Source organism: Beta vulgaris, chromosome 2, assembly GCF_026745355.1.
Source record: "Beta vulgaris subsp. vulgaris cultivar EL10 chromosome 2, EL10.2, whole genome shotgun sequence".
Lineage (NCBI taxonomy): Eukaryota > Viridiplantae > Streptophyta > Magnoliopsida > Caryophyllales > Amaranthaceae > Beta > Beta vulgaris.
Window position 1 is genome coordinate 10,062,137 of NC_079203.1, and position 26,959 is coordinate 10,089,095.

Here is a 26,959-nt window from a genome sequence, read left to right on the forward strand (position 1 = left end):
GATTAGATCAAATCAAAAAAAATAAATTCAGATTAGATCAGATAAGTATAGATTAGAAAATTTCTGGTGAACTAAAATCTAAACATAGCTTTTTATTATATTTTTGAAATATTAAACAACAAAATCATAGTATATGGATGGTTAGACTCTTATTTTTCATCAAAAATATCACTTGATATATTTGTATGCATAACCGTGAGGAAAAAAGAGAGTCGAAGATATGGCTTTCCCGTTGTGTGCTTCGTCTGTCCAAGTTCTACACCTTTTCCCGCTACCTAATCTCATACCAGGTGAGCTCCTCGTTAAACCTGAGCAAAAATTCACGTTTTTTACTTTTGAAAAAGGTTGTTCTTGATTTTAATTCCTGCATTTGCTCAATTAATCTTAGGGAAGTGGCAAAATTGCAGATCAAAAACTGTAAATTCTTATTTATTGCACAATATATTTCCTACTTCTAAGAAAAACACTTTGGTATCGAATTGTTGTTTGAAAATGGGTTCAAATAATAAGTCGAATGGAGATTCGAAGTTGGTTTGGATATGGACAGAGAATAAGCAAGTTATGACAACTGCGGTCGAAAGAGGATGGAGCACCTTCATTTTTGACGCCAATTCTGCAGACCTTGCTAAAGATTGGTCTTGTGAGTTTGCTCAATTATTTTATTTTACTACATTTGCTATTTTGTATAGTAATCTGCATTATAGAGGTTTTTTAAGTGAAATTGGTGGCTTGCAACTTCTTAATTTAGGTCCACAATGGTTTTGTTTGCTTCGAATTGGCGAAATTGAAAAAACAAACAAACTAATTTATTCACGGAAATTTAATGGCAAGGGCAACATTGGTACAGATTTAAAAACACAAGGGTGGCATGTAGAATTCTCTTAAAGAGTAGGGGAAGAACATATAATTCGGAAAAACATGGGGGTATGTCGTAGGAAAACCCTAGTTGCTTTTTGGTTGAATTTGGTAAGTTAATGGGGATATGTCATATGTGTGATGATATATGGTTAGGTGTTTGGGTTTTTGAGGACACCATTTTCATTCTCAATTTTGCATTCTACTTCTTGTTGGCTGTGAATTAGAAAGAAATGTAACTTTTTTTTTTTTTTAATTTACTCCATGTTTGGTTGAATTCATTGAATGGATAGAGAATAAGGGGTGTTTGGTTTTTCAGAAAAGGGTAAAAATATGTTGATTCCGTCCGTTACTTGTTTGTTAACACATGTTAATAATTTCGTTTACCCTCCCCTTTCCCCCGAACTCCTCTATTTCTAGAACCCATACCCTCTAGTGTTACTTATCCTTTCTCTCTGCTACTCAATGGTTACTTTTGACCACCATTAGAACCACCACTCCAACCACTGGAACCACCACACCAACCATCGACCCACTGCCCCTAGCCACCGTCATCGCCTCTACGGCCACCCTGACCACCACTAGCCTGCACAGAAACGCGACACAGGATCGGACAGGGGACACGGGGAAATGCAAATTTCAAAACTGAGAAAACATGGGGAAACATAATTTTTTCTAACAATTTATTTAATGCTTTATAATATCAATGAAAACAAAATTCAATATCACAAACAAGTTTAATTTATGATGTATAATATTCAAACATGTTTCAAACTAATGTTAACCAATATAACTTAAAATAAATCCAAATAATAATAATTAAGTTAGAGTATATTAGCTAAAACCACTAAGGGAAAAATACAGATTCAAGATCCGGTTTATTAAGAGAAAGTTCGGCACACTCTAGAAAGGCGTTTTGATATCAAATTGATCACCACCTACATCCCACAATTTTGTCTTCCCAGCTTTGTATTCATATGTATTCCTTGATAGAAAACGCAGGTAAGTGTTAATCTTCACCAAATTTTCAGCTCGTTTTGGATTCAACCTATTTCTCCTAAGTGATTGAATAAACGAATATGTGCTCCAATTACATTCACAACATGAAGAGGAATTAGGTTGTCCAAGATATCTGAAGGCCAAAGCTTGAAGCAAAATAGTGGATGAACCAAAGTTAACACCATGACATAGGATACATGGTACCCCTAGTATACAAGTTCTCTCCGCGCCCTTGTACACTCTAGACTTGTATGAGAACATGATATATTCATCCATAGCTCGGGTAAAATCAGCGTCGTCAGAAAATAGTCTTCTAAAACAACTAATATTTATGTGTTTCTATGCGGAAGTACTCTGTTTGGATTTTCTTCAAGTCATACTTTACTATAAAACCTTCAAAAGAATAAGAAATATAGAAACAATCATTATCCATGTAATATTAAAACATGAGTATACTCAACTAAATATATAACAAAAAATTTACCTAGCATTTAATGAGTGAGCTAAAAAATTAAGAGGAGTGTTGCTTTTTGTCCAACGAGCTACAATAATGCGATGAACTACTTCAAAAAACTTGAAGTAATCATCATCATCTCTCAATCCTTCATGAGTATATAGATTACAATTTTCACATAGAGTCCCACATCTCGTATACTAAATGTAGACTTGGCTTATCTGTATCACAAACTCTTATCATTTCATAAATGGGTCCACTGAAGGCAAGAATGTAGTCTACTTTATCCCACCAGATATCATTCATTACTTTTTCTTTTACAAAACTTGCCTTGCTTGATTATCCTCTTTGTAACCCCGTTCATTCTTCACTTATGACCATGGCCTCAAGAGAACGTCTAAGAAGCTTAAGCCTCTTTAGCATAACAACCATTGAAGCAAAACGAGTATCATTGGATTATTCAAGTTCATGATGATGCAGTTTATGTGAAAAACTTCATTATGAATCATTTTATGAGACTAGCAATGTTCAATCGATTTTCTTCTCTAAAATTACGTGCAGTGATGATACTCGTTTTGCTTCAGTGGTTGTTATGCTAAAGAGGTTTAAGCTTCTTAGACGTTCTCTTGAGGCCATGGTCATAAGTGAAGAATGAACGGGGTTACAAAGAGGATAATCAAGGCAAGACAAGTTTTGTAAAAGAAAAAGTAATGAATGATATCTGGTGGGATAAAGTAGACTACATTCTTGCCTTCAGTGGACCCATTTATGAAATGATAAGAGTTTGTGATACAGATAAGCTAAGTCTACATTTAGTATACGAGATGTGGGACTCTATGTGAAAATTGTAATCTATATACTCATGAAGGATTCAGAGATGATGGTGATTACTTCAAGTTTTTTGAAGTAGTTCATCGCATTATTGTAGCTCGTTGGACAAAAAGCAACACTCCTCTTAATTTTTTAGCTCACTCATTAAATGCTAGGTAAATTTTTTGTTATATATTTAGTTGAGTATACTCATGTTTTAATATTACATGGATAATGATTGTTTCTATATTTCTTATTCTTTTGAAGGTTTTATAGTAAAGTATGACTTGAAGAAAATCCAAACAGAGTACTTCCGCATAGAAACACATAAATATTAGTTGTTTTAGAAGACTATTTTCTGACGACGCTGATTTTACCCGAGCTATGGATGAATATATCATGTTCTCATACAAGTCTAGAGTGTACAAGGGCGCGGAGAGAACTTGTATACTAGGGGTACCATGGATCCTATGTCATGGTGTTAACTTTGGTTCATCCACTATTTTGCTTCAAGTTTTGGCCTTCAGATATCTTGGACAACCTAATTCCTCTTCATGTTGTGAATGTAATTGGAGCACATATTCGTTTATTCAATCACTTAGGAGAAATAGGTTGAATCCAAAACGAGCTGAAAATTTGGTGAAGATTAACACTTACCTGCGTTTTCTATCAAGGAATACATATAAATACAAAGCTGGGAAGACAAAATTGTGGGATGTAGGTGGTGATCAATTTGATATCAAAACGCCTTTCTAGAGTGTGCCGAACTTTCTCTTAATAAACCGGATCTTGAATCTGTATTTTTCCCTTAGTGGTTTTAGCTAATATACTCTAACTTAATTATTATTATTTGGATTTATTTTAAGTTATATTGGTTAACATTAGTTTGAAACATGTTTGAATATTACATATCATAAATTAAACTTGTTTGTTATATTGAATTTTGTTTTCATTGATATTATAAAGCATTAAATAAATTGTTAGAAATTACGTTTTCTCAGTTTTGAAATTCGCGTTTCCCTGTGTCGCGTTTTTGTGCAAGCTAGGTTTCTGATAAGAATTTCTCCACCTCATCTAACACTACATCTACACTGTATGTATGTTTGTGGGCATAGTCACATTGGTGAACCACTTTAAATCTGTTTGCGCTTGTAGTTCTGCTCTATTCTCTCTCTTATCATAGAGGAAACTGAGTTGCGGTTTCACAATTGTCTTGATCTTCTAAGTTTTACATTAGGTTTTCTAGTTGTGCTTCTCATTAAGCACTTCTCTTTGCTTCTATCCTGTGGTAATACATCTGGAAAAGTGCTTGAATGTTCTATGTTTGGTGCTTATATCATGCAGCAATTGCATTGATAAATCCTCTGTATCTCAAAGACGGAGCACTGTTAGACACGGAGAATAGAAGTGTAGCCTCATTCTTTCAGATATCATCTCCTCAACAGTTAGAACAGATGCTTCTCATAAATGATTCCGAGAACACTGTCATTCATTTACTAGATTGGCAGGTATGCTCACTGCATACAATAATAGTTTTATATCTAAGAACTTAGACTATATGCAGTGCCATTCGTTTTCTCCCATAGCTAGTTTTGAGAATCTGCAACTTTTAGTTTCTGGCAATTGGCAAGATGTTTTTGCGACAAATTTAATACAAGGGCAATTGTCTGTCATATATATGTTTCCAGTATGCTCACCTTGGTAATTTAGCATCCGCTACAATTTAAAAACCTGTAAGTTACACTTTGTATGATAATCTAGATATTTTTATCTAATCCCACATTTGCATTGTAGTCTAGAATTGTGAAGGAATTAAGTCTTCCAAATATTCCTCTTACATCTGCATCAAGAATTGGTTAAAGCCTTAAAGGACAAGCCATAAATCTCTTATAGATGACTCAAGGTCACATCTTAGACATTGTCATTGGTACATGTGCACCCTACAGTTCGTGCTTTAGTACATTATTATCTCTGAATTTTAGTTGCTGGTTTATGCAATATACCTTGATTGAGAGAGAATTTATCTCATCTAAATTTGTATCTTTAGGTGATACCTGCAGAAAATATCATTGCTGCTATTCAAGGAAATGACAAGAGAGTTTTAGCTGTTGCTGAAACTGCCATGGAGGCTCAAAATTTCCTAGAGGTATACAGCCAATGTTCACGAAAGTTGAAACCTTGTCTTACAATCATCATCCTTGCTCTGAAAGTGCAAGTAAATGATGCTTTCTGCTGTTGAAACATTTAATTTTTAGGAAACTTGTTTCCTTCTAATTTTGTTGCTTGCAAATGTTTTTCTAGGCTCTAGAACATGGTCTGGGTGGTGTTGTCTTAAAAGTTCAGGATATTGATCCAGTTCTCAAATTGAAGGTAAGCTTGCTAAATGTGTCTTTAATGCTGACAAGTAACTATTGTGAATGCCAAATCATGGTTGAAGTTGTCAGGAATATCTTGACAGGAGGATTGAAACCAAAAATTGTTTGACATTGACAAAAGCAACTGTAAATCAAATACATATGGCTGGAATGGGGGATCGTGTTTGTGTGGATCTCTGTAGTCTTATGAAGCCTGGAGAAGGACTTCTGGTCTGTCCTTTTCTTTTTATCTCCTGCCATATGTTGTTTCATGCTGTCTATTTCTTATATTGTTATGTTCTTCTAAATTGACGTTCAGAATCAGAATTGTGACTTAGGTGGGTTCCTTTGCTCGAGGACTTTTTCTTGTTCACTCGGAGTGCCTGGAGACTGATTACATTGCTAGTCGACCATTTCGAGTTAACGCGGTGAGTCCTGCATTAGGTAGTGCCTGTCAGTATTTGCTGTTTGAGTTCTTTGGTAATCAAACTTTATGTTAGAAGTATTAGTAGGTTGCTTTCGAAATAAATTATAACCTTCAATATTGAGTGAGAAAGCTTCTTCATGTTTTCCATTAGCCTCTATATCAGCGATCAGCTTATGCACTTTTGTTATAGATCTTTTCGTGCTTCTGAATAAGGAAAAGATTAGGTCATCGCTAACCCTTTAATTCAAATAACCTAACTACCCACCTAAACTAATCAAGTGATAAGCAAGGGTCGAACCTCACGGATCGGAGGTCTCACGAAGGTAAATTTACTACAAGCAAGCTAGGTCTAAAACAGGGTAAGATTTATGGCTAAACAATTAAAATTAAGCTAGACATATAAAAATGATCTCGATTGATAACAATAAATGACAAGTACTAGAAATAAGGGAAACACCACAACCACAAATCAGATCCAAGTGTCAAGTGGAATCACGGGGGATTAACATGCAAGTGGGAAGCGTAAAGGGAACAACCAATCCTAAGCACCTCTGAATTCTTGTTTAGAGAATTTAGAGTCCTAATTTAAGCAAGGAAGCCTATATTTGAAGGAATTCTAACCTAACTAGGCTAAGTTTAATAATTGATATAAAACCCTAGTCAATATAATTCAACAAGCAATAGAAACCAACAATTGAATCATTCATGAAGGTCATCCACCCAAAAAAAAACTATTAGGGGGTGTTAAAATGGTCCGGGAGTGATGCAGATCGCATCATCTAAGTCATTGAACATGCACGAATCCCGAGCATATTGATCCTAGTAAGTTCTAACACATTGAAAATGAATGGAAATATGATTAGGCATACCCCCAATCCTAGCTAAGAAATTACACATATTACCCATTAGAAGAATTCATACATATATCTAATTAGTCTAGGAAGACTAACATCATAAACATAGAAATCTAGCATCAACACAAATCAAGGAAGCAAGCCATCTATAATCAAGTACATCTTATAGCATAAGCATAATGTAAAAGAGGTGAAAGTAAAAATCAGAAAATCTAAAGAAAAGATGAACATTTAATCTAGATTGGAGTACTACACATGAAAGTTAATTATGAAAACATGATACTAAAACATGAGATAAATAACCTAAAAATGCATCAGAATGATGAGAAAGAAAGGGAATTTTTTTTACTTAGGCAAGAAAAAATTCAAGGAAATTGTCACATTTTTCATTACTTTTGATAATCCTAAATACACCTCTTAAGCCACATGTTCTCTATCTTAAACTAATTTAAAATAAAAAAAATACTCAAACGAGTATCAAACTAATTTAAAATAAAAAATCGCCTCTCCCTTGAAAGATAGGAACCCTCTCTATCCCCCCTGATAGCAACCTCCGATTCCGGCCGATCTCTGCTATGGCGATATCCTCCTTGGCTATGGTTGAGGAGATCTATGTTACTCCGACACGGATACGGGTGTCGTATCCAAGTAGGGATCGGAGGATCCGACACCCTATTCCGAAAATTCGGCCGATACTCCGACACGGTCAATAGAGTGTCTTGACCAATATTCTAGACACGTCAATGATTGAAAGTGTCGGAAAAAATTTCCGACACTTTATTTTAATAAAAATAAAATCAATACTAAAATAAAATCAATACTAATATATTTAGAAAATTATAAAGAAAAGAACTAGTATTATAATGTGTTTACTTGGTCTTTGATTTGAAAAAAGGATAAAATATATTGGAAGTTGAAAAGTCAAAAGAGTTGAAAAGTCAAAAGGGAATAGTATCTATTAATGTGAATTAGTAAAGGCAGTAAAAAAGTAAAAAAAGAAAAGAAAAAGAAAAGAGTGGTGGTATACAGCTATAGGCAACAACAATCCACGTGGTGTTAAATTTGCCTATTACTCTTAGCACTGGAAAGTAGAGTAAAAGTGAGTATTTTATTTCAATTTTCAATCTCTTCTTCCACTTCCACCCTTTCGTTCTTCTTTCTCTTCTCACTGTGCAACAATGGCAGCGAACCGTTCTTCTTTGATTTGCCCATCACGGCTTGATCTCCTGAGTAAAATCCCTAACAAATTATGAGAAGATTTCGTGTAATTCGACCTCAATTAGCAGATCTAGGGTTTACCTTGTAAACCCTAATTTCAACAAAGTAGGTATTTTTCACCATTTTCTCTGTGTTTCTTTCTTAGTTTTGTCAAATGGGTGTCCGATAGGCGACACTTTGCCGATACGGGTATCGACGCCTAATTCCAGGCGTGTCGCGCGTCGTGTCGCGCGTCGTGTCGAGTCGACACGCGAGGTTGAATAGGGTGTCGGAGTAACGTAGGAGGAGATCACAAATTTTTGTCCCAAACTATGCATCGATGATGAAGAAGAGTTAGTCCTTGAACTTGACTCTCTAAACCCTAATTCGAAAGATTTGAAACCTTCCTTACTCCTCTTGGGAAAATTACTCACACACCGCTCTTATAGTCCGGATGCTTTCAAACACATAATCACGATGGTGTGGGCACCTATACACTGGTTATTCATGTATTAAACCCAAACCTCTATGCGTTCCAATTTTTTCATTGGAGAGACATGTTGAAGGTTTTGGATGGCCGACCTTGGTGCTTTGATGACATGTTGGTGCTCTTGAAAGAAGCTGATGGAGATGAACAACCTAATCATGTATCTATAACTCTATGTTAATTCTTAGCATGCAACTAAAAAAATACAGAGGTAGTAAATACATAAAAAATGCACAAAAGGGTTCCTAACCCAAGCAATATGCTACTATTGAACACTTATATGACGACAATCATCCTTATCATACCCAACAAGTCATATGCCACATCACTGAAAGCTGCCAAAGGCCAATAGACTAGCATACCTCTTTTTGCTATAAAATTTTACAATTTTGTCCAATGAACAGAAAGGTTGCTTGACTACGACTTAAAAATTTTCTATTTAAAGATCTTCTTTAGACGAGACTTGATAAAATGTAAAGCAGAATTTAATTATTAACTTGAATGCAGAAAGCGCTCTTATTTGGAATTTTGTGCTAGAGGATATTGCTCTTTAAAGCCGAGCATGTTTTCTGAAATTTTTAGAATAACCTAATGGAGTGTTTACGTGCTAGCTTGTATTTCATTCAAACTAAAGCTGATAATTTGTATGACCAAAACCAAATATAATTTAGCATTTCAAAGTATTAGGGAGGTATGGCTTCCTGATAATGATGATCATTTGCTGGTCCTGCAATGATGTTCTAATCCTCCAATCATTTTCTGGAACTTATTCAGTTCTTAATGAACTGGTTCTGACATCAGATCGGCCCAGGTGTTAATGAGGTGTTTTTGGCTCATTCCTCCCTGAATAATCTCTTATGATGATGAAGAATATCTGAATTGTCGTGCATAATTGACTGAAAGTCCATTTCCACCAAAATTCATGCAAATATTACCTTGCAACACAAAATAGTTTTATGTGATTTACTCATTAAACTTCCTTACACACAGTGCAACCACGTGGAATAACCAAAACTGTATATTGTCTGAAAAAGCCATTTGCTAGCTGTATCCGATATGTATGTCAAACTTACTTTATTGTGCCTGTAAGTTTTCAGGGACCTGTACATTCATATGTTGCTATCCCTGGTGGAAAGACTTGCTACCTGTCCGAGCTAAAAGCAGGGAAAGAGGTGCTTGTGGTTGACCAGAATGGACAGCAAAGAACTGCAATTGTGGGCCGTGTTAAAATAGAAACCAGACCATTGGTTATTGTAGAGGCAAAGGTAGGTGCTTATCTTCCCGAAATTTGTCTCTGTAAGTTGTCATAGTAGTGATCTCTCATGTCTTTCACAGTTATTGATGTAGTCGCATTGTACACTTGAGAAAGGGAAACGAAAAATTCACTAAGTAGTTTCTCACTAAACCTTCTCTTTTGTGTTCAACATGTTGATTGAACCATTACTTCTGAAGGTCTTTCTAGTATATGTTGAGATTTGTGAAGCATAGAGATGAAAGGTGCTGAGAGAATGAAAATCAATCCCTCCAGTTTGGGCGTGCCTAGGTTATAAGCAATTTTCGTTTCCTTTTTCATCCATGGTCTAGTGCAGTAGCACCTTTAGGGACATTCATAAAGCACTCAGCTGTTCCTCACCCCCACCTGCAACCCTTAAAATAAAAGAAATTGGGACAGAAATTAAATAAAATTACAGTCAATTCTTTTGTATACATCGACCGAAAATAAACTGGCAGTAGTTATTGTTAAATGAAGTTGTTAGTTACAGTCTAAAAATTGAGTAGAAAGCGAAAAAATTATTTAAACTTTGAAGTACTTAATTCAAAGGAACTAAAGTATTTAAAGTAAGTATATGTTTAATTTTGTGGAGACTGAGCACTAAAGTAAATTAGTAACGTTGAAGAACTCTGTAACTGACTTGTGGTCTGTGGATTATCTGGTTTTGTTGATAAGCATGTTGAGCATCCTCTTTCCAAATGCTCACTTGAATGCGGCAACTGGTAGAGATCAGTGAGATGGATAGATTTTTAGCAGTCGAGTTGCAATGGCTTTGTGAAAAGGTTTAAATCTGATAAATTTACTTGCTATCTAGCAGAGACTAAGCAAATAGTTTTTCGTAACCAAACTGATGCTGAATAGGAAAAGCTAAGGGGATTCACATTAGTACATATATTGTATAGTTTTGTATATTGAGTTGCTGCTGTCTTGCACTGATAAAAGATAGTGGTTTGTCCGTCAGATAGCGATGGGCAGAAAGGAGAAAGTAAGATTTTGTTACTGATACTGAATCGGATGTTCTAGTTAAGTATATGACAATGAATAGTTGCTATCTGCTCTGAAATAGGGTTTTCTTCTTAAACATATGATGAGGTGCAAGGGTAAACCTTCCTAAGTGCATCCTTGTTGCACCTGATCATTTTTGGATATTGTTGGTTTCAATATGTAAGCTAGGTGCTGCGCCCTGTAATGTCTTTGATGTGTTTTTGTTCAGGTTTTGTTGAACGGAACCAACCTGATTTATTCCTAGTTTTACCAACTGATTTATTGGAAATTGAATATATAATTTATTAACCCAAGAACAAGGAAAGAAAGAGAAAATTTGTTTCTAAATGTACATTTGATGTCTAAATTTTTTAGGAGTTTAGAATTTACAAATTCTTAACTCGAACAATTTTGCTAGAATATAGAAAGAGAAACAAATATGGGTTATAACACAAGATAACAAAAAGTTCTCCTTTCATTTTAATAATTTTTCTTATGTGAGTTTCTTTATATTTGTATATGTTTTTCTCTCCATTTTGTCTCTCTAATCCAATGAAAAATATATTGCATATTTATATTACAATTGTGATAATCACTCATCTTTTACTAATATCTACATTAAAAATTGTGATGCTTATTAACTACTAATACTTTTGGAAACACTATACTCCTATTTAGCTGTAATGGAGAAAATTAATACTTCCTCCTTTCTGAAATAAGTGAAATACTTCTTTGATTTATGTGAGAAGTTTTTGAAAGAAGTGTTTCTCTTATTTTAGAACGGAGGAACTATTTATATTTTTCTAAATAGCTTGATACTTTCGACATATCCCCTCAAACTTGTATTTTCATTCGTAGAAATTCTAACTTTCAGAAGGGATTCGTAAATATATCTGAATTTGCTCAATGGTATTACCATACTTGACGTGATTATTCCTTGCTTAATTTAATTTTGGAGAAAATGAGTATCAACATATTTGCTTCTCCCAAGTTTTACTAGATTTTTAGCAATTGCTGACATGTTATCATTATACTATAGTAGGTTCTCTTTTAACACGAACAAGTTTCGTAGGAGATTTCTTAATCATAATGCTTTACATCTTGATAATGCCACAACGGGTTGTTTTTAAAAACCCAAGTAAAAACAGTTGGACCTAGATAATATTAGATAATGTGCATATGTTGTTTTACCTTTTCTCTCCTCTTAATCTCTAGCCTAATCACTATCAAAGTAACCAAACAAGTGTTTTTCATCTCCATAAGAATAAAATGTTCCAATATTTAAGGAACTCTTGATATACCGTATTTTTTTTTACATTGCACCAATGAGATTCTTTAGGTATATCCATATATCTAGTGACTATTAGACCAGGTGATGGTTAAGTATCTCCAGCTTCCAACTAGACTCTTGTATAAAGTCGAGTGAGTTGAAGTCCGTTCGAAGTTTCTACTTAAACATCACTAGATCTGATATTGTACTTGGAGTTGGGTTCAACACCAGATATATGGAAACACCTAAAGAATCTTGTTGGTGCACATTTGAGAAAATAACAAGGTATATTAAAGGTAACTTAGATTTTGAATGTTTTATTCTTATGGTGATGAAACACACTTGTTTGGTTACTTTGATAGTAATTGAGGTGGAGATCAAGAGGAGAAATAAAGTGCAATAGGATATGCATTTTATCTAGGTACAACTATTACTTGGAGTTCTGAAAAATAACCCCTTGTGGCTTTATGAAGTGTGAAACAGTTTATATAGCATCTCATCTTCAGTTCGTGAAGCATTATGGTTAAGAAATTCCTATAGGAACTTGGTCATGTTCAAGACGGGCGTGCTATGGTATACTTTGATAACGTGTTAGCAATAAACCTTGCTAAAAATCCTCTATAACATAGGAGAAGCAAATTTATTGATACATGGTTGCATATTTTTGGAGATCAAGTCAAGCATCATGCTAAAGTATTGTAATGCCACTGGTCAAGTTGCAAATATTTTCACGAAGCCCTTATCTTTGGACACATTTACAAAGCTGAAAGAATTACTCGGAATGACAATTCAAGTTTGATGGGGCATATTGAAATTATCAAACTTGTTTATAGAAAAGTATAAAATAAAGATCAATTTTCTCCATGACTAGCTAAATGCCTAAATATAGTGTTTTCAAAATATTAGCAATTAAAAAAATTACAATTTGTAACGTAAATATATTAGTATAAGATGAGTGATAATCAGAATATTACTTATAGTTTTTCATGGAAGTAAAACGACAAAAAATAAAAGAGATTGGAAAAACATATGTCAGAGAAATCAAAACAAAAAACTCGTGTTATGGTTTGTAAGTTATAAGTTTCTAACCCGCCTACTTGTTTCTCTTCTATATGATGATAAATTTGCTTAAGTTACATTTGGAATTAAATTCTAAACTGTTACATTTGGAATTAGAGCACTAGGTCAATGTCCATATTCTGGTCTGGCGTAAATGAGCTTTTTGAAGTAAGTGGCTTAACATGCTAAAAACTATGGGATTCCGCTTGTCCTTTAGGGTAGTGAAAGAAGACGGAACTGGAAAATGGAAGGATCCCCGCCATCCCCACAAGTCATGAGACTTAGGACCCTCATTTTAGAGCCATTGAAGTGAAATTGGCAGGGTCTACAAGTGCTTTTTCCACAGTTTGTTCTTTCTACCATTTTTTCCAGCTTTCTTTGGACGTCATATCTTTTTTAAAATAATCGACTTGAGCTACTCTGGTGTATTTGACGATGAAAATTTAGTTGATACTTCATTTTCTGTTTTTAAAGTAGGACCCCCCCCCCCCCTCTCTTGATCTAACCATTGTATCTTAATAGAAGTTTCTTTGAGTAATCTGGATTCTGAATTCTATGCTGAAGTTTATTGCCCCCCTTTTGCAGGGTAGTTCATCTGATCAGAGTTCTTACAGTATACTCCTACAGAATGCAGAAACAGTTGGATTCGTTTCCCCTCCCGAAGGTGAATAGTAAAACTCTTATCTTGATCTTTTTACTCCGATCTTATTTTTGGGACAGCATAACCCATGCAACTCTTGGCTGCAGAACATGGTACTCAAAGGGCTGCAGTTCCAGTAACTTCACTGAAAGCTGGTGATGAAGTTTTGCTGAGAGTGCAAGGCGGAGCTCGCCACACTGGGATAGAGATTCAGGAATTTATTGTTGAAAAGTAAAGATGCTGATGAACTCCTTCCGTAGTTTCGGTCTCTTGTTCGAAAGTTTCCAGATATGTTCGAATTTTGGTGATAAATGATTTAATTCTGCAGGAGCGTTCTATTTCAGTGATCTATCCCTTGTCTATTAATATGGGTTCAGGCATATTAATCTCCCTTTGGCTTTTCAGGGATTATAATGCACAACATGGCAATTTTTTTGTTCCACTATAACCTTTGGCCGTTAGATTTGACGGAAAATATTCCATGTAAAAACATTTTCCAAGTACATTTATTTCATGGCTTGTGGTAAATCTCATTAGACTGTATCTTGATTTTATTGTAAACCTTTACCACAAATACAAAAGGCAATCTAGATTTTAGAATAAATCTATATCAGCATTCAGTAGACTGTATCTTGAAACGTGGGGACAGCAAGCAGATTATTCACAAAAAAAGAAACATTGAGCTCTGTATTACAGCCAAAACAAGTGGCTTAGTTTGGGAATCAGGATAATGACTGTTGACTTTCCTTCCTCTCCTTTTTTTTGTCATGTCCACTTGCTAGTTGCTAGATAATTTCTTAAGCAGCGTTTGCCGACTCCTGAAGAGCATGGGGACCTCTGATTTGGTGTGTTTGACATGTCATGAGTCACGACCGCCGCTATAGTTTTTTACTTTCATCGTTTTCTTTTAGGCTCCGTTTGGTAGAGCGTAAAACGTTTTTTTGGAAAACTGTTTTCCTCTATTTTCAGTTTTACATTGCTTGGTTGGCAAAGGAGTGTAAAACCATTTTCCCTTGGTATAAATTTACACTCTCAATGATGGAAAACCATTTTCCCTTCAAAATGAAGGGAAAATTATTTTCCTTATCTCTCTTACACACTCCTCTCACTACCTTCTTACTTTCCCTTTCATATTTCTTTCGTTTTCATTATTTTTCTTACATGGAACCAAACAACGGAAAACTAATTTTGGAATTGTGTTTTCCATTGTAAATTATTTTCCATGAAAATCATTTTACACTGAAAACATTTTATGCCCTACCAAACGGAGCCTTAGTGTTTCTATTTGAAATTAAAGGAAAAAACAATGCAATTTTAAAAAAGGACAAGAATTCACTATTTTAAATAAAATAAAATTAATTAAAATAAAAATTTTAACCCTTTGAGTTAATATATAGTATGCAATCAATTACACAAAAGTTTGAAAAGTAAAAGAGTGAGTAGTGTGACCAATGAGAATTTAAGTCATAACATAAGTCTCATATAAAACCGTCTTGCCATGATTTATATATATGATAAGATGGGTAACTTGTTGTCCTAAAGGTATAAAACACGGGATGGCCCATTATCTAAAAGTGACACTTTAACTCATAAAGTGACTCTTTTAACTTATAGAGTGACCCATTTAGAAAATAAAAGTGATGTGGACTTACAATAGGTTTGTGGTAAGACGATTTTGAACAAGCCTGACTATAAATTATAAATTTACTATATGTATGAAAGGATTTAAAATAGAAACAACATATTGAAATTTCCTTGTGGAGAATACAACAACGAAAGAAAACGAATGGAGTATCTATTATTCTATCAAGTTGGGTTTGAGTTAGGTCATTTCGAGTTATGAATTATCTTAATTTTAGGTATAACATGGGTAACAATTTTAGATATCGAATTCCATTTGTGGTTCAACAAAAGTGTTCAACACTAGCCATATATTTACAATTACTATAATACGTTCAGGTTCATTGTGAGCATGGTATGCCTATGTCTTTTTCTTATGTCAGTGTTCATATGTAACTTTCCACATAATGAGCAAACAAGTAAAATGAGAAGAATTTCAAATGAGCACATGACTCAAAAATAGCTTTAGATATACCATGTACATGGTATACTATTAAATATTGACCTGAGACGCACCCATCATAAGGAAAGAGATTCCATTTCACAAGATTAAGGAGGTCCCACCTTAAAATCATATGGTAATAAAGGGAGTAACCCCTTAGCCTAATTTTATTAATTGTGGAACAATAATTCCATTCACATATGGGTTTGTTCATGGGCTCAACACTCCCCCTCACATGTGAGTTGTCCATAACACCATGAATCTTTTTTACATCTTTTAAATTGTCAGAATTTTTTCTGTCACGTGATGTGTAGCACCGTATCTAATCTCAAAACTAACTTACCATTCAAATGATCTAGGGTTAGGCAAGTTCAATAAATCTATGAGCTTTTTGCCATTGTTCTGCACTTGTACCTGAAAGTCCGAAATTTTCAACATCATGTGGTTGCTGAATGCATGCGCCACCACCACCAGAGCAATCTTGCCCCGTAGTTGCTTTGTTTGCGTGAGCCGCGAGAGTGCTGCCGATCACTTCAAAATAACCTTAGACCTTATGGCCCTAATGATTACAATGCGAACAAACCAGATTTGAATAAAAGGTTCTACCTTTCTCTTTTAAACGACTTTCAACACACTACGGTTGAGGTGACAACATGGGCCCGATACGTGGGCCCAACCCGAAAATGGGCGGGTTTTGGGCACATCTTTTCCGCCCGTGGTTCAGGTTCGGCCCGAAAAGTCCGCTTGGCCTGACATGAATTTGCGGGTTATGACGCAACTATTTGGGCCCGCGATTTGTCTTGGCTTGGCTAGAGGCTTTGGCCCGAAATAGACCACTTTTTTTGGGCCAAGCCTGGCCCGACCCATTATCACCTCTACTTCAAAGACTTGTTGGCAACATCGAGAACCAATTTAATGAAATCTTAGTAACGTGGTAGTCAAATATGTGATCACACCCTGTGAGGAAAATAAAATTATGCCTACAAGGCTCAATTATTATTTTATCTGATATTTACTCTTCCCTCTCTAGGTTTTTTTTAATACCCTCCCCTTAAAACAACTATAGTATAAACTTTAATTTCAAAATCCTAAAAACGCCTATAAATACTTCCTCTATTTTTTTTTTACTTGCAGCACTTTTTTTGTGGTTCCCAGCACAATTTTTTGTTAAAAGCATTAGATGAGTAGAAGGGTATGTAATTAGCTAAAGTAGGGACATTTACATGTGGTAATTTATGTAAAAACTATGAGAGAGAAAGAAGGGATAACCTCCAAATTGAGAGTTGTCCCACGCACATGGAGGGAATTCCCCACCAATTTTCGAACAATTCCATTGAGATATGTTTTCCACCAAAATTTAAATTTTCCCCCAATTTTAAATTCATATTTCTGTTTTTTACATCCCTTTTCTCTTCTCTATATAAACAACAATTAAAAAGAGAGAAAGATCATTTAATGTTTCACAGAAAAAAATCTTAAAGATAAAGTTCATCACTTAATTACACAAGCTTAGGTTAATGTATGCACTGCACACACAACACATGTAATTAGCACATCTACTGTTTTTTCCCAAAAAAAAAAATCAGAAAGTAATAAATTCTACTCAACCAGCAGCAACAAAATGAACAACACATAACAGCTCTTGAAAATGCCTTTGGTCGATGATCTTCATCAATTTGATTTTGGATTCTTTTCCATCCATTCAACAGTTGCTTAAAATTGAGGAGTTGGAGGATGACTCGATGTTGTATCAAATGGGACTCAACTATGAAAGTTCTTCAGACAATGATAGTGAGGATGAAGATGGCAATCATGCAGCAGAAGTTCACAACAACAACAAGAATATGGACAATGATTCATAGCAAACCCAGGAGCAACAACATGAAGAAGCTCAACAGCCACCAACACAAGGTAATTTAACCAAAAAAAGAGAATTGAGTTTAGACAGACTAAGACAATTAGTTGATGAACTTCTGACATTGGAACATAAAGGAAAGTTTCCTTGGGGAACAAAAAAAATGGCACTTAGATTTGGTATTAACAGATCAACATTACACAGAATATGAAAAGATGTTAAAGAATAGAGGTCAATGGGGTCAGTTATTGATGTAAGATCCAAAAAAAATGGAAAATGTGGAAGGAAAGCAATTGAGTATTTGATAGGCTAAAGTCGTATCACCTAATCAAAATTAACCTAAGGTCCACTAACTAGTAGTCAGGGAAGTCATGATCGAATTCACAGGGAGAAACTTATATTATTATATCTGAACTCTAATATTACACTAGCAAAGTCAGCTGAAAAGAGTTGTGTTACTAAACTAAGCAAATAACAGAACTAAACAAGAAGGTGTAAATATATTAATAAAGCACTAGAATCATGGATCACTATGCATACAATTCGGGAAATCAGGGACGAATAACAACCACCTAGTAAGTTAAACTGTCTAGGGCACATGTAATTTCTCTCGAACATTACCTCCCTCAAATATCACCCAGCCGTTCTCGCATGGTCAAGGGTAACTTTACCTAATAATTGAAAACCTATACGATATCTCTCCTCTCGAAGCAGATTCGGTATTGCAACAATAGAAATATAAATCAGGCCTAACTTATAATTCTAGCATGAAGATTCAACCATAGGAAACAATTGAAATACAAGGCAATCAAACTAATCTACCAATCCCTCATTGCATACATAGATCCCCACAATCCTAGAAATAAAACTACTCACTCATAATCATGAATACGATAACAAAATTCATATAAAAACTCATACTTTGAAACATTGCAAATAACTAAGAAAAGACTCTAATTAATAATAGAAGAAGTAATAAAGAAAGATTACCGAATTATATTGAACTTGTGAATAAGAAAAAGGTTCGATCTTGAATTGAAATCAAAAAGCACTAAATTAAGATTCTTCAAAACACTCTATAGAGAAAACTAATAATAAAAACCAAGATATGTTCTAATAATTATAATTTTTCTATGTATACAAGCCCTAAAATCCATAGCCAAAAGTCTCGAAAATCAACCCCGTATTCATTAAAAAGCGCGTGGCGTACGGTCGCCCGATCGGGCCAAAGTTGCCCGATAGAATCGGGTTCCAAAGCAAGAGAAACATGCCAAAATCAAAGGCGCCCGATGAAATCGGGTTGACCCGCCCGATGACATTGGGAGGCTTACGAGCACAGTAGCTACGCATCAGTTTGCCAGGGGCGCCCGACGTCGGGCCATGTCACCCGATCGGGCTGAATAACGAATCACGACTGGGCTTCTATCGCCCGATCGGGCCCGCAACAGAACCACTTATCTTGCTTCTTCGCTCGATCGGGCTGTGCTTCCCGATCCTATCGGGCCGGTCAGCCTTCACTCCTTTCTTGGCTCTTGTTTTGCTCAAAGTCCTGGAAAGCATCCTCGGGATCTTGAAACTCAGTGTCCAACCTCTCTAATCCAGTGTGCGGTCATATAAAGTAGGTAATAGCTCCCTAAAACCTACAATCCAACACAAAACAGCAAACCACAACTAGATGGAGAGAGTTAGTACAAAATGGCTCCTAAGAGCACCATAAACATCACTTTTAGCATATAAGTAGGGGAGAAAAACTTTATATAAAATCATAACATCACTATTCAGAGGAGTGGCTTCAGTAAGTCCCTCTACATCTAATGACTAATGTAAGAGCTTTTGCAGGAGCACTTAAAGTTCCTCCGTCCACTGTCTACAAGTTGCTCAAAAAAGGGAAACTCAGAAGTTACACAAGTAGCAACCACCCAACACTTACACCAAATCACAAGAGTGAGAGGATGAAATGGGTCTTAAAACACATAATGCCACCAACAAGTGGCCAACCACCTATTTTTGTGCCCATGGAGAATGTCATACACATGGATGAGACGTAGTTCTACTTAAATCGCTGCCACATGCTCCAAATGGATACCTCCACAATAAGAAGTATCATGGTTAGTACCTCCACAAATATCGCAAAAAAAAAAGAATTTATCTATGATGGATTAGATGATGCGAGGTTGATCTTGGAGAGATTCTTGCCAAGTTGATCCGCTTACCTTGATTTGATCCTTGTGATCCAATTCAAACTTACCACTCTTCTTAGGTTGAGCACCTCTTCCGCTTCCACCTCATGAATAATTCTTAATCACTTCTTCAATTGTGGACTCAAATTGATCTTGCGGGATCTTTCAAAGTTGACCTTCCGCTCCGACATCAAGGTTGGCACCTGACATAGGATCAAGACCATCATAGAAGAACCAATAGATTTTTGTTAAATTCATGGTGAGGGTATGCACAAACCATCTTCTTAAGTTTCCGCAAGTGTCTCGTCGTTCTCGTGCTCAAAAAAGCCAATCTGACTTCCCCTCTAAGTAGTGAGGGAATTAGCAAGTAAACTCTTGAGCCATAATTTTGCTTTTTCCATAACAGAAGACCGAAACAGATGCATCTTAATGTATTCTAAAGAGACGTCATTTGTTGTTATCATGGAACAGATCTCAAGAACCCATCAAGATGGTCAAGAGGATCTTCATATGACCCTCCACAAAATTATTCTACTTTCACCATCCGAGTGAACTGAGGATGGATGCTGAAATTAGTAGTAGTGGTAGGGAGTCAAATACCACCTTGTAGAACATAGGAATCCGGATTTCTGAAATTCCTTAACGGCCCGTTTGGTAGTCGTTAATAAATTACGGTAATGGGAATGCACTTTAAGTGTAATTTTATTAGGGAAGCACCCTTAAAATCTCCATGGGGAGGCATTTTTTCTCCATGGGCAAGCAATCTCACCCCTAAACTTGTGTTTTTGTCTCCAAGAGGAACCAATTTTCATTACCACTCGTTACCACCTACAAGGTGGTATTGGATGGGAATGAAAATTCAAGAAGGAAAGTGGACGCTTTAGGATAAATTAGCATTACCATGAGAATGGACAATGATATTTTTCACAAATTTACACACAAATTCATTCCCATTACCACCATTTATGACCAACTACCAAACGAGCCGTAAGAGTTGTGCATTTGCTTCACCCATATCTGATTCAACTTCACTTGTTGTACTTGAGACTAGCGAAAATGGTTTGGAACCCAACGACAATTGTTCCAAATTTCTCCGAAGCTTTCTCAACGTACGATAAATTTTTGGATCTAGAGGCAAAGTGGGTGAGCCTTGAGCTCTTCTTATTATATAACAAAACAAAGCTTAGCAAATAACAACCACAATCGAAAAAAAAATAAAAGAAAAATCAACTAATAAGCATGCAACACTAAACTTAGATAACCTTCAACCAATAGCACAAGTTCCCCGACAACGGCGCCATTTTGATGAAAGGTTTTTATTATGTCATTAAGGCACCAAAAAAAAAATTCAAACATTATTTGTAACACCTAACAAGCAATTACTAAGAACGTAGTGATGGAAAGTCAAGGATCGATCCACGGGGAAATTGGAATTAATCAAAGTCTAACAAGTCTAAATTACCTAATTGAAGAATTTTGGGGGGTTTTGAATGATTTTGTAATAATTGATAACTAACTATTATCAAAGAACTAGCAAATAATTAAGAGATGAAATATCGATAAGGAAGACACTAGAGTTAAGGTTACTAGTATGAATCAAAGTGAAACAACGATTACTAATGCAATTGTGATTCAAAGGCGATACTTATACAAGGTTTAGTTTTCCAATAAAATACTTCAGTCCTCTCTCGAATGATCCTTAAGAACAATCGCTCAATCAACTAAATTGTCTCTCGAATGGTATTTAGTCCATTGATTAACAATAGTACGGAAAACCCCTAATAAAAGGATCCCCTTAATTTTAACCCAATATCTTGACCTAGAAACAAAATTAATTCTCGGGGATGATAAATAAGTTCAAAATTTGATTAAAAATATTTGTAATCAAAATATTAAGCATAAATGTGATCAATATTTATCCTAAGGCCTAAAAACACCAAGATCAATGCATAATCATCATTAGATCATCAACTTTAGTCGAGTTGCAATGGCTTTGTGAAAAACTTGAAAATTAGATTAATAAAAGGTACCTTCAATGTGTAGAAAATCACCAACTTTAATCTCGAAATCTCAAATGTAGAGTTTTTTTCCCTCTAAGAGGAACCCTAGAATAACTCCATAATTACTCTCATAAAGCATGGTCAAAAATGATAATCCCCTAATGTTTTTAATAGTCACGACTTTTAAAAACTTTTCTGACGGAATCAAATGGTGCAAGCACACCATTCTTTATGATGTAAGTAACGCCTGTGCGGGTAATGTTGTGAGAGGTGTGGGCGCACCTCTATGGCTGGTGCAGGTGCACCAATCTCTCGGATCATTGAACTACACGAAATTCAAGATGGTGCGGGCGCACCAATATGGTGCGGGCACCTATAGGGTTGTGCGAGCGCACCAAAGTCCCTGCTCAAAATTTCATTTTTCTCTCTTCGTGCATGCAATCTCCTCAAGACTCCCATCTTATGTCGTATCTCCCAACTCTCAACCTCAGAAAAGGTCACACCTGCCATCAAATCACTAGAAATATATTGAAAGCAAATGTACTAGAATTCCACTCAAAATTAACTTAAAATCTAGCAAAATGTCACAATGATAACAATTGATCAAGTGAATGAAATAGAGAAAGAAATGAAGAAGAAAGAGAGAATAAAGGGGAGAAAGAGGATCAAGCCAAGCTAAAAGGAGCCACTAAAGTGTGTTAGAAACGCACTTATCAAAGAAGGATGTTGTTAAGTATGTCTTGAGATACTTGACTTGTCCGAAGGTCAGCAATGAACACAAGAGGCCTCATGGGATGATTTAGCCTTTACATTATATATATGATCTATAAAGCTAATAAATGAATTTGTAAGATGTTCCCATATGTTTTGCATGTACATTGGATGGTTTAGTTTATTACAAAATTAAATATTGCTCATGCTTTGGCTGATATTACAATGTTTAATGAGCAATGACTTGAAGATAGTTAGCTTTCAGTTGGGTTAAATAGTGTGTTGTATCTCCTTTATCTTAATAGATATTAGTAAGACTTTCGCTGTTATTTATTTGACTTTAGAATTAACATTGTAGCTTGTAATAATAAATTACTTTCTATCTAGTTGGTTTGCAATAATTATTTAAAACTTATTGCTTATTATTTTTAGTTAGGACCAGTAGCCTTGTGATTATAAATATTAATTATTATTGCAGCGTAGCACCTTTGGATTTTCGATTTATTTATTTTTGGTAAAATTTTCGAGTTTATTTATTATGAGATGTTCTTAGAGGTATCGGAATTTTAGGGTTGTTATATTAAAAAGAAAAAAGAGATTGAACTCATACCTCAATGATGGATGAGAAAAGTGGGAGGGTGTGTATTTGTCTCCTGATGGTAATTACTTTCTTGTTTCTTAATACATGCAACATTGACAAATGACACATAAATCAAGGAGGCAGAGAAAGTGTGACACAAGATCTATGTGCTTAAATAAAATAAAGTTTTGTTTATATAAATATTTTCAATAAGAGAAATATTGCAAGTATCAGGAAACACTTCAAAAAGGAATATGTTTACCTCGCTTTATAAATTAGTTATTTTAATTGTTAAAATAGACGATAATATATTTTGATTATTGATATTATTTAGCTATGTAATTATATAGATTTTTGAAATTTAATATGTTGAAATTATAGAAGTTACTTAAATCATTATATTTTTATATTTTTATTGCTAAAAATTTACAATTAACGTTTTATATACTTAAAAGAAAAAAAATTTAAAATATATTTATTATTGGCCGTATAATTTTGGGAATTAATCAAATCAAATTATTATAATATCCACATATTAGTCAAGGTACATATCAGGGAACATATCACGCTTTTAAAAGCTTCGAACTCACTATAACATATATAATCAAGTAATTAAGAGGGTTAAGTATTTGCTTAACAATAATTATTAACTAAATTAACATATTATGAATTTTTGTATTGCTAAATTAAATTAACATCTATGAAGTAAAGTAACAAAGTTACTAACAATAAATATTAGTGGATTGGTTTAACAACACTAAGTAACATTAATTTTTTGTTTTAACAAAATTAAAAGAGAAAACAAAACAAAAAGAAACTCCTCCTAAAGTCCTAAGTAAACCCACATCAATTCCGCTTGACACCCCACCGTCGCTATGCTTCTCTCCTCTCCTCCTTGTCTTCTCCCCTAGTCTCCCTAAGTAAACAACCACCAATATCACCACATAATCACATCTACCTTGTTCCCTAATTCCATCTATAAGAAGTCACTTACAATAAAAATTTGTTTGTATAAATATTTGCCAATAAGAGAAAAGTTGCAAGTATCATGAAACATTCCAAAAAAAGAATATGTATGTTTACCTCACTTTACAAATTAGTTATTTTTATTGTTAAAATAGACATTAATCTATTTTGATTATTGATACTATTTAACTATGTAACTATATAGATTTTCGAAGTTTAACATATGTTGAAATTGTAGAAGTTACTTAAGTCGTTATATATTTAAATTTTATATACTTAACAAAAAAAATTAAAAATATATTTATCATTGCCGTATAATTTTGGGAACTAATCAAATCAAAAAAAAAATTACTAGGAAATTAAGTCAGCCCAAGGGCTAACCCCTACAAGGCTACTAGCCTGTAGACCAGCACATTTGCTGGTAAGGCATGCATAGCATGCTAAGGAAATACCCCAGCATAATGCTGGGGGTAAGGATTGAACCCCTGACCTCAAGGGCCAAGAGGGAGCGCTCTATCCACTTGAGCTAACTCCTATCCTTATCAAATTATTTATTATTGGTCGTACATATATATAATTGGGCATATAATTTTGCCATTGTTGTCCGTATAATTTTGTCGATGTCCCTATGCCGCGCCAGTAATACCGACCTCGCGCCACAGCATCCATCATTCCTCCTTCCTTCGCCCCCCCCCCCTTCGCTGCTCTGCTTAGGTGTCGCACCGGAGCTACCCGGCGAACGTCGTTGGACCCTGCCGAGACGCCACCCTTCGTCCTGCATGCCAGCCTCTCCAATGCTACCTCGCCACTGCCGCAACTTCGTCTCCCTCCCATGTGGCGTCCTTGCTCCTAAGCAGTAGAGATTAAAGGAAGGAATATTACAAGCCTCCCACTGCTCTCAAGAAAACTTAATTATTATACCAGGTTACGTCTACTTCTAACACCCGCATTCTCCTTCTGAAAATGTCTTATGATATGATTACTGTTGATGTTTCCATGGATTGCGGGATATGAAATGTTATTGTGAAATGTTTTATGAAATCCTAATGATATGAAAGTATGTCTTTCTATGTGAAAAAAGCATGACAAATTTATATTATGACTTTGTTAATTCTGATCTCTGATTTCTGGAAGATACTTAAAATTCATGAAACGTGAAAAAATAAAATTGAAAGATGCATGGTTCTTGGCATTATTATGTTTTTTTGATCATACACGTTCCATCCCGAAGATTCTTGTCACCTTCTGTTGGGGTACATAGTCTTTGTGACACCCGCATACGTCTATGTTACATTGTGATGGGGGACAATAATCTTATGTGGCACCCATATTCTGTTATGCCACCTTTTATTGGAGGACAATATATAGTCTCTCGCGGCACTTGTAGTTGGTTATGCCCCTTCTGTTGGGAAATAGAGTTCTCTGTGGTTTACCTTCTGTCGTGCTCACCAAGTAACCAATCTGATTAAGTAAGATAAAAAGATAAGAATGAAGCTTATGATATGTTTATGAAATGATATGATTAGTTTATCTCCTCCCTATTTGCTAATAATAAAATGAATTGAAATGTTTTACAATGTTAAAGTAGTATGTTATCGAGCCTCGGCTCATGACGTTTTGTTTTCTGTATTAGGTACCGATGATGATAAGGGGATGGCGCAGCTGTGAGGATTTGTTTAGTTTTAAGCTTTCTTTAAACACTTATGAATATGGTTATAGTTTAAGTTACGTCAGACTATGTCATTTGCTAAGTTTCAACGTAAGTTTCATTAATGGATAATTATGATGCTTTCAAGTATAATATGTTTAAGTTTATGAATCTATGTTACCTTGTGCTTTCAAATTGAAAAATACGACACTAATGAACCGACCGTTTAGGTTCCGCTGCTAATGACTCTTTAACAAATCTAATAATGATGATTAGAGGTCGGGCCATTACACTATAGTCTATACATATCACCTTGGTTTTTATTGTCAAACTAAATAGAATGAACTTTAGGGAACAGAGGAAGGCCTTCTTTGGTAAAGAGATGTTTGGGAAAAAAATTAGAGGTTTGAACTCATATCAGAGAATTTGACTAGTTAATCCTCTAATTTGATTATTTGGGAAAGGAGATTTAAATTAGCTGATTGACTCGAAATACTCTTTGGGGAAGCTTTTAACATTAGAGGTTTTGGAATAAGTGGGAAAATTACATTTATGTCTTAAATTTGTTCAAAGTTACATTAATAAATAATTAACAGGTACAACAATAAATTATGCACATGTATTTATTGGTCATTTTACATAATTATGTAGCAATCATCTATCACCTACTTATCAAACACCTTTATACAAACAACTAATAAAACAGCTTAATACAATCTGCTAACAACTATCCATTAATTGCCAAATAGAGCAGAAGTTTTTTGATAGTATGTCCAAGTACACTTCCTCAATCATAAGATTCTTCCGATTTACATATGCAGCCTCCAATTCTCCAACACATAACTTTAACCACCAATGTTTTTAATTATTCCGTATTACAAGAACTTATGAGAAGAAAAAAAAAGTTTTCAAGATACACATCGAAACATATCCAACAACTACGGACAAATCAATATGTTTTTCTTCTACTACTTTTAAAAAAAAAATCATGGGATTACACTTCTTTAACTTCAGATCCTATTCAACTTATTTTGACTTATCTAAACCTATTTTATTACATCTGGTCTTATTAAATTTGATGATTTTTGTATTATCAAACTTAACTAACCTTATCTAAATTTAATTTTATATCTTATCTTATCTTATCGTAATGTATCTAACCTTATTTTTCTAAAATAAATTAAAACAAATTAGGCAGAACGAACCCTTTATTTAATCTTATTTTATTATTTGCATTCCCATTGTAGACAATCCCGTACTCTCGAGTCTCTACAAGATTTGTCAAACGAAATCA

General features: G+C 34.8%; 1 protein-coding gene across 2 annotated transcripts; it reads left to right on the forward strand.

Moving 5' to 3' along the window:
* Positions 1-162: 162 nt before the first annotated feature.
* On the forward strand, positions 163-14,271 carry LOC104906292 (uncharacterized). 2 transcript variants are annotated; one of them, XM_010695028.3, is made up of 10 exons: positions 163-290; positions 389-640; positions 4,463-4,626; positions 5,166-5,264; positions 5,420-5,488; positions 5,563-5,703; positions 5,811-5,900; positions 9,535-9,702; positions 13,609-13,687; positions 13,771-14,271. In XM_010695028.3, exons 1-10 carry the CDS (start codon positions 221-223, stop codon positions 13,896-13,898), a joined length of 1,260 nt encoding a protein of 419 aa, XP_010693330.1. In that variant the 5' UTR covers positions 163-220; the 3' UTR covers positions 13,899-14,271. The 2 variants fall into 2 exon arrangements, with proteins under 2 accessions (XP_010693330.1, XP_019107888.1); XM_019252343.2 differs by having other exon boundaries at positions 177-290; positions 511-640.
* The last annotated feature ends 12,688 nt before the right edge of the window (positions 14,272-26,959 follow it).

Coding starts and splice junctions, on each gene's coding strand:
- LOC104906292 (XM_010695028.3), top strand. CDS start 221: ATGGCTTTCCCGTTGTGTGCTTCGTCTGTCCAAGTTCTACACCTTTTC. Junction 641..4,462: donor CCTTGCTAAAGATTGGTCTT/GTGAGTTTGCTC, acceptor TATATCATGCAG/CAATTGCATTGATAAATCCT. Junction 5,489..5,562: donor ATCCAGTTCTCAAATTGAAG/GTAAGCTTGCTA, acceptor TGAAGTTGTCAG/GAATATCTTGACAGGAGGAT.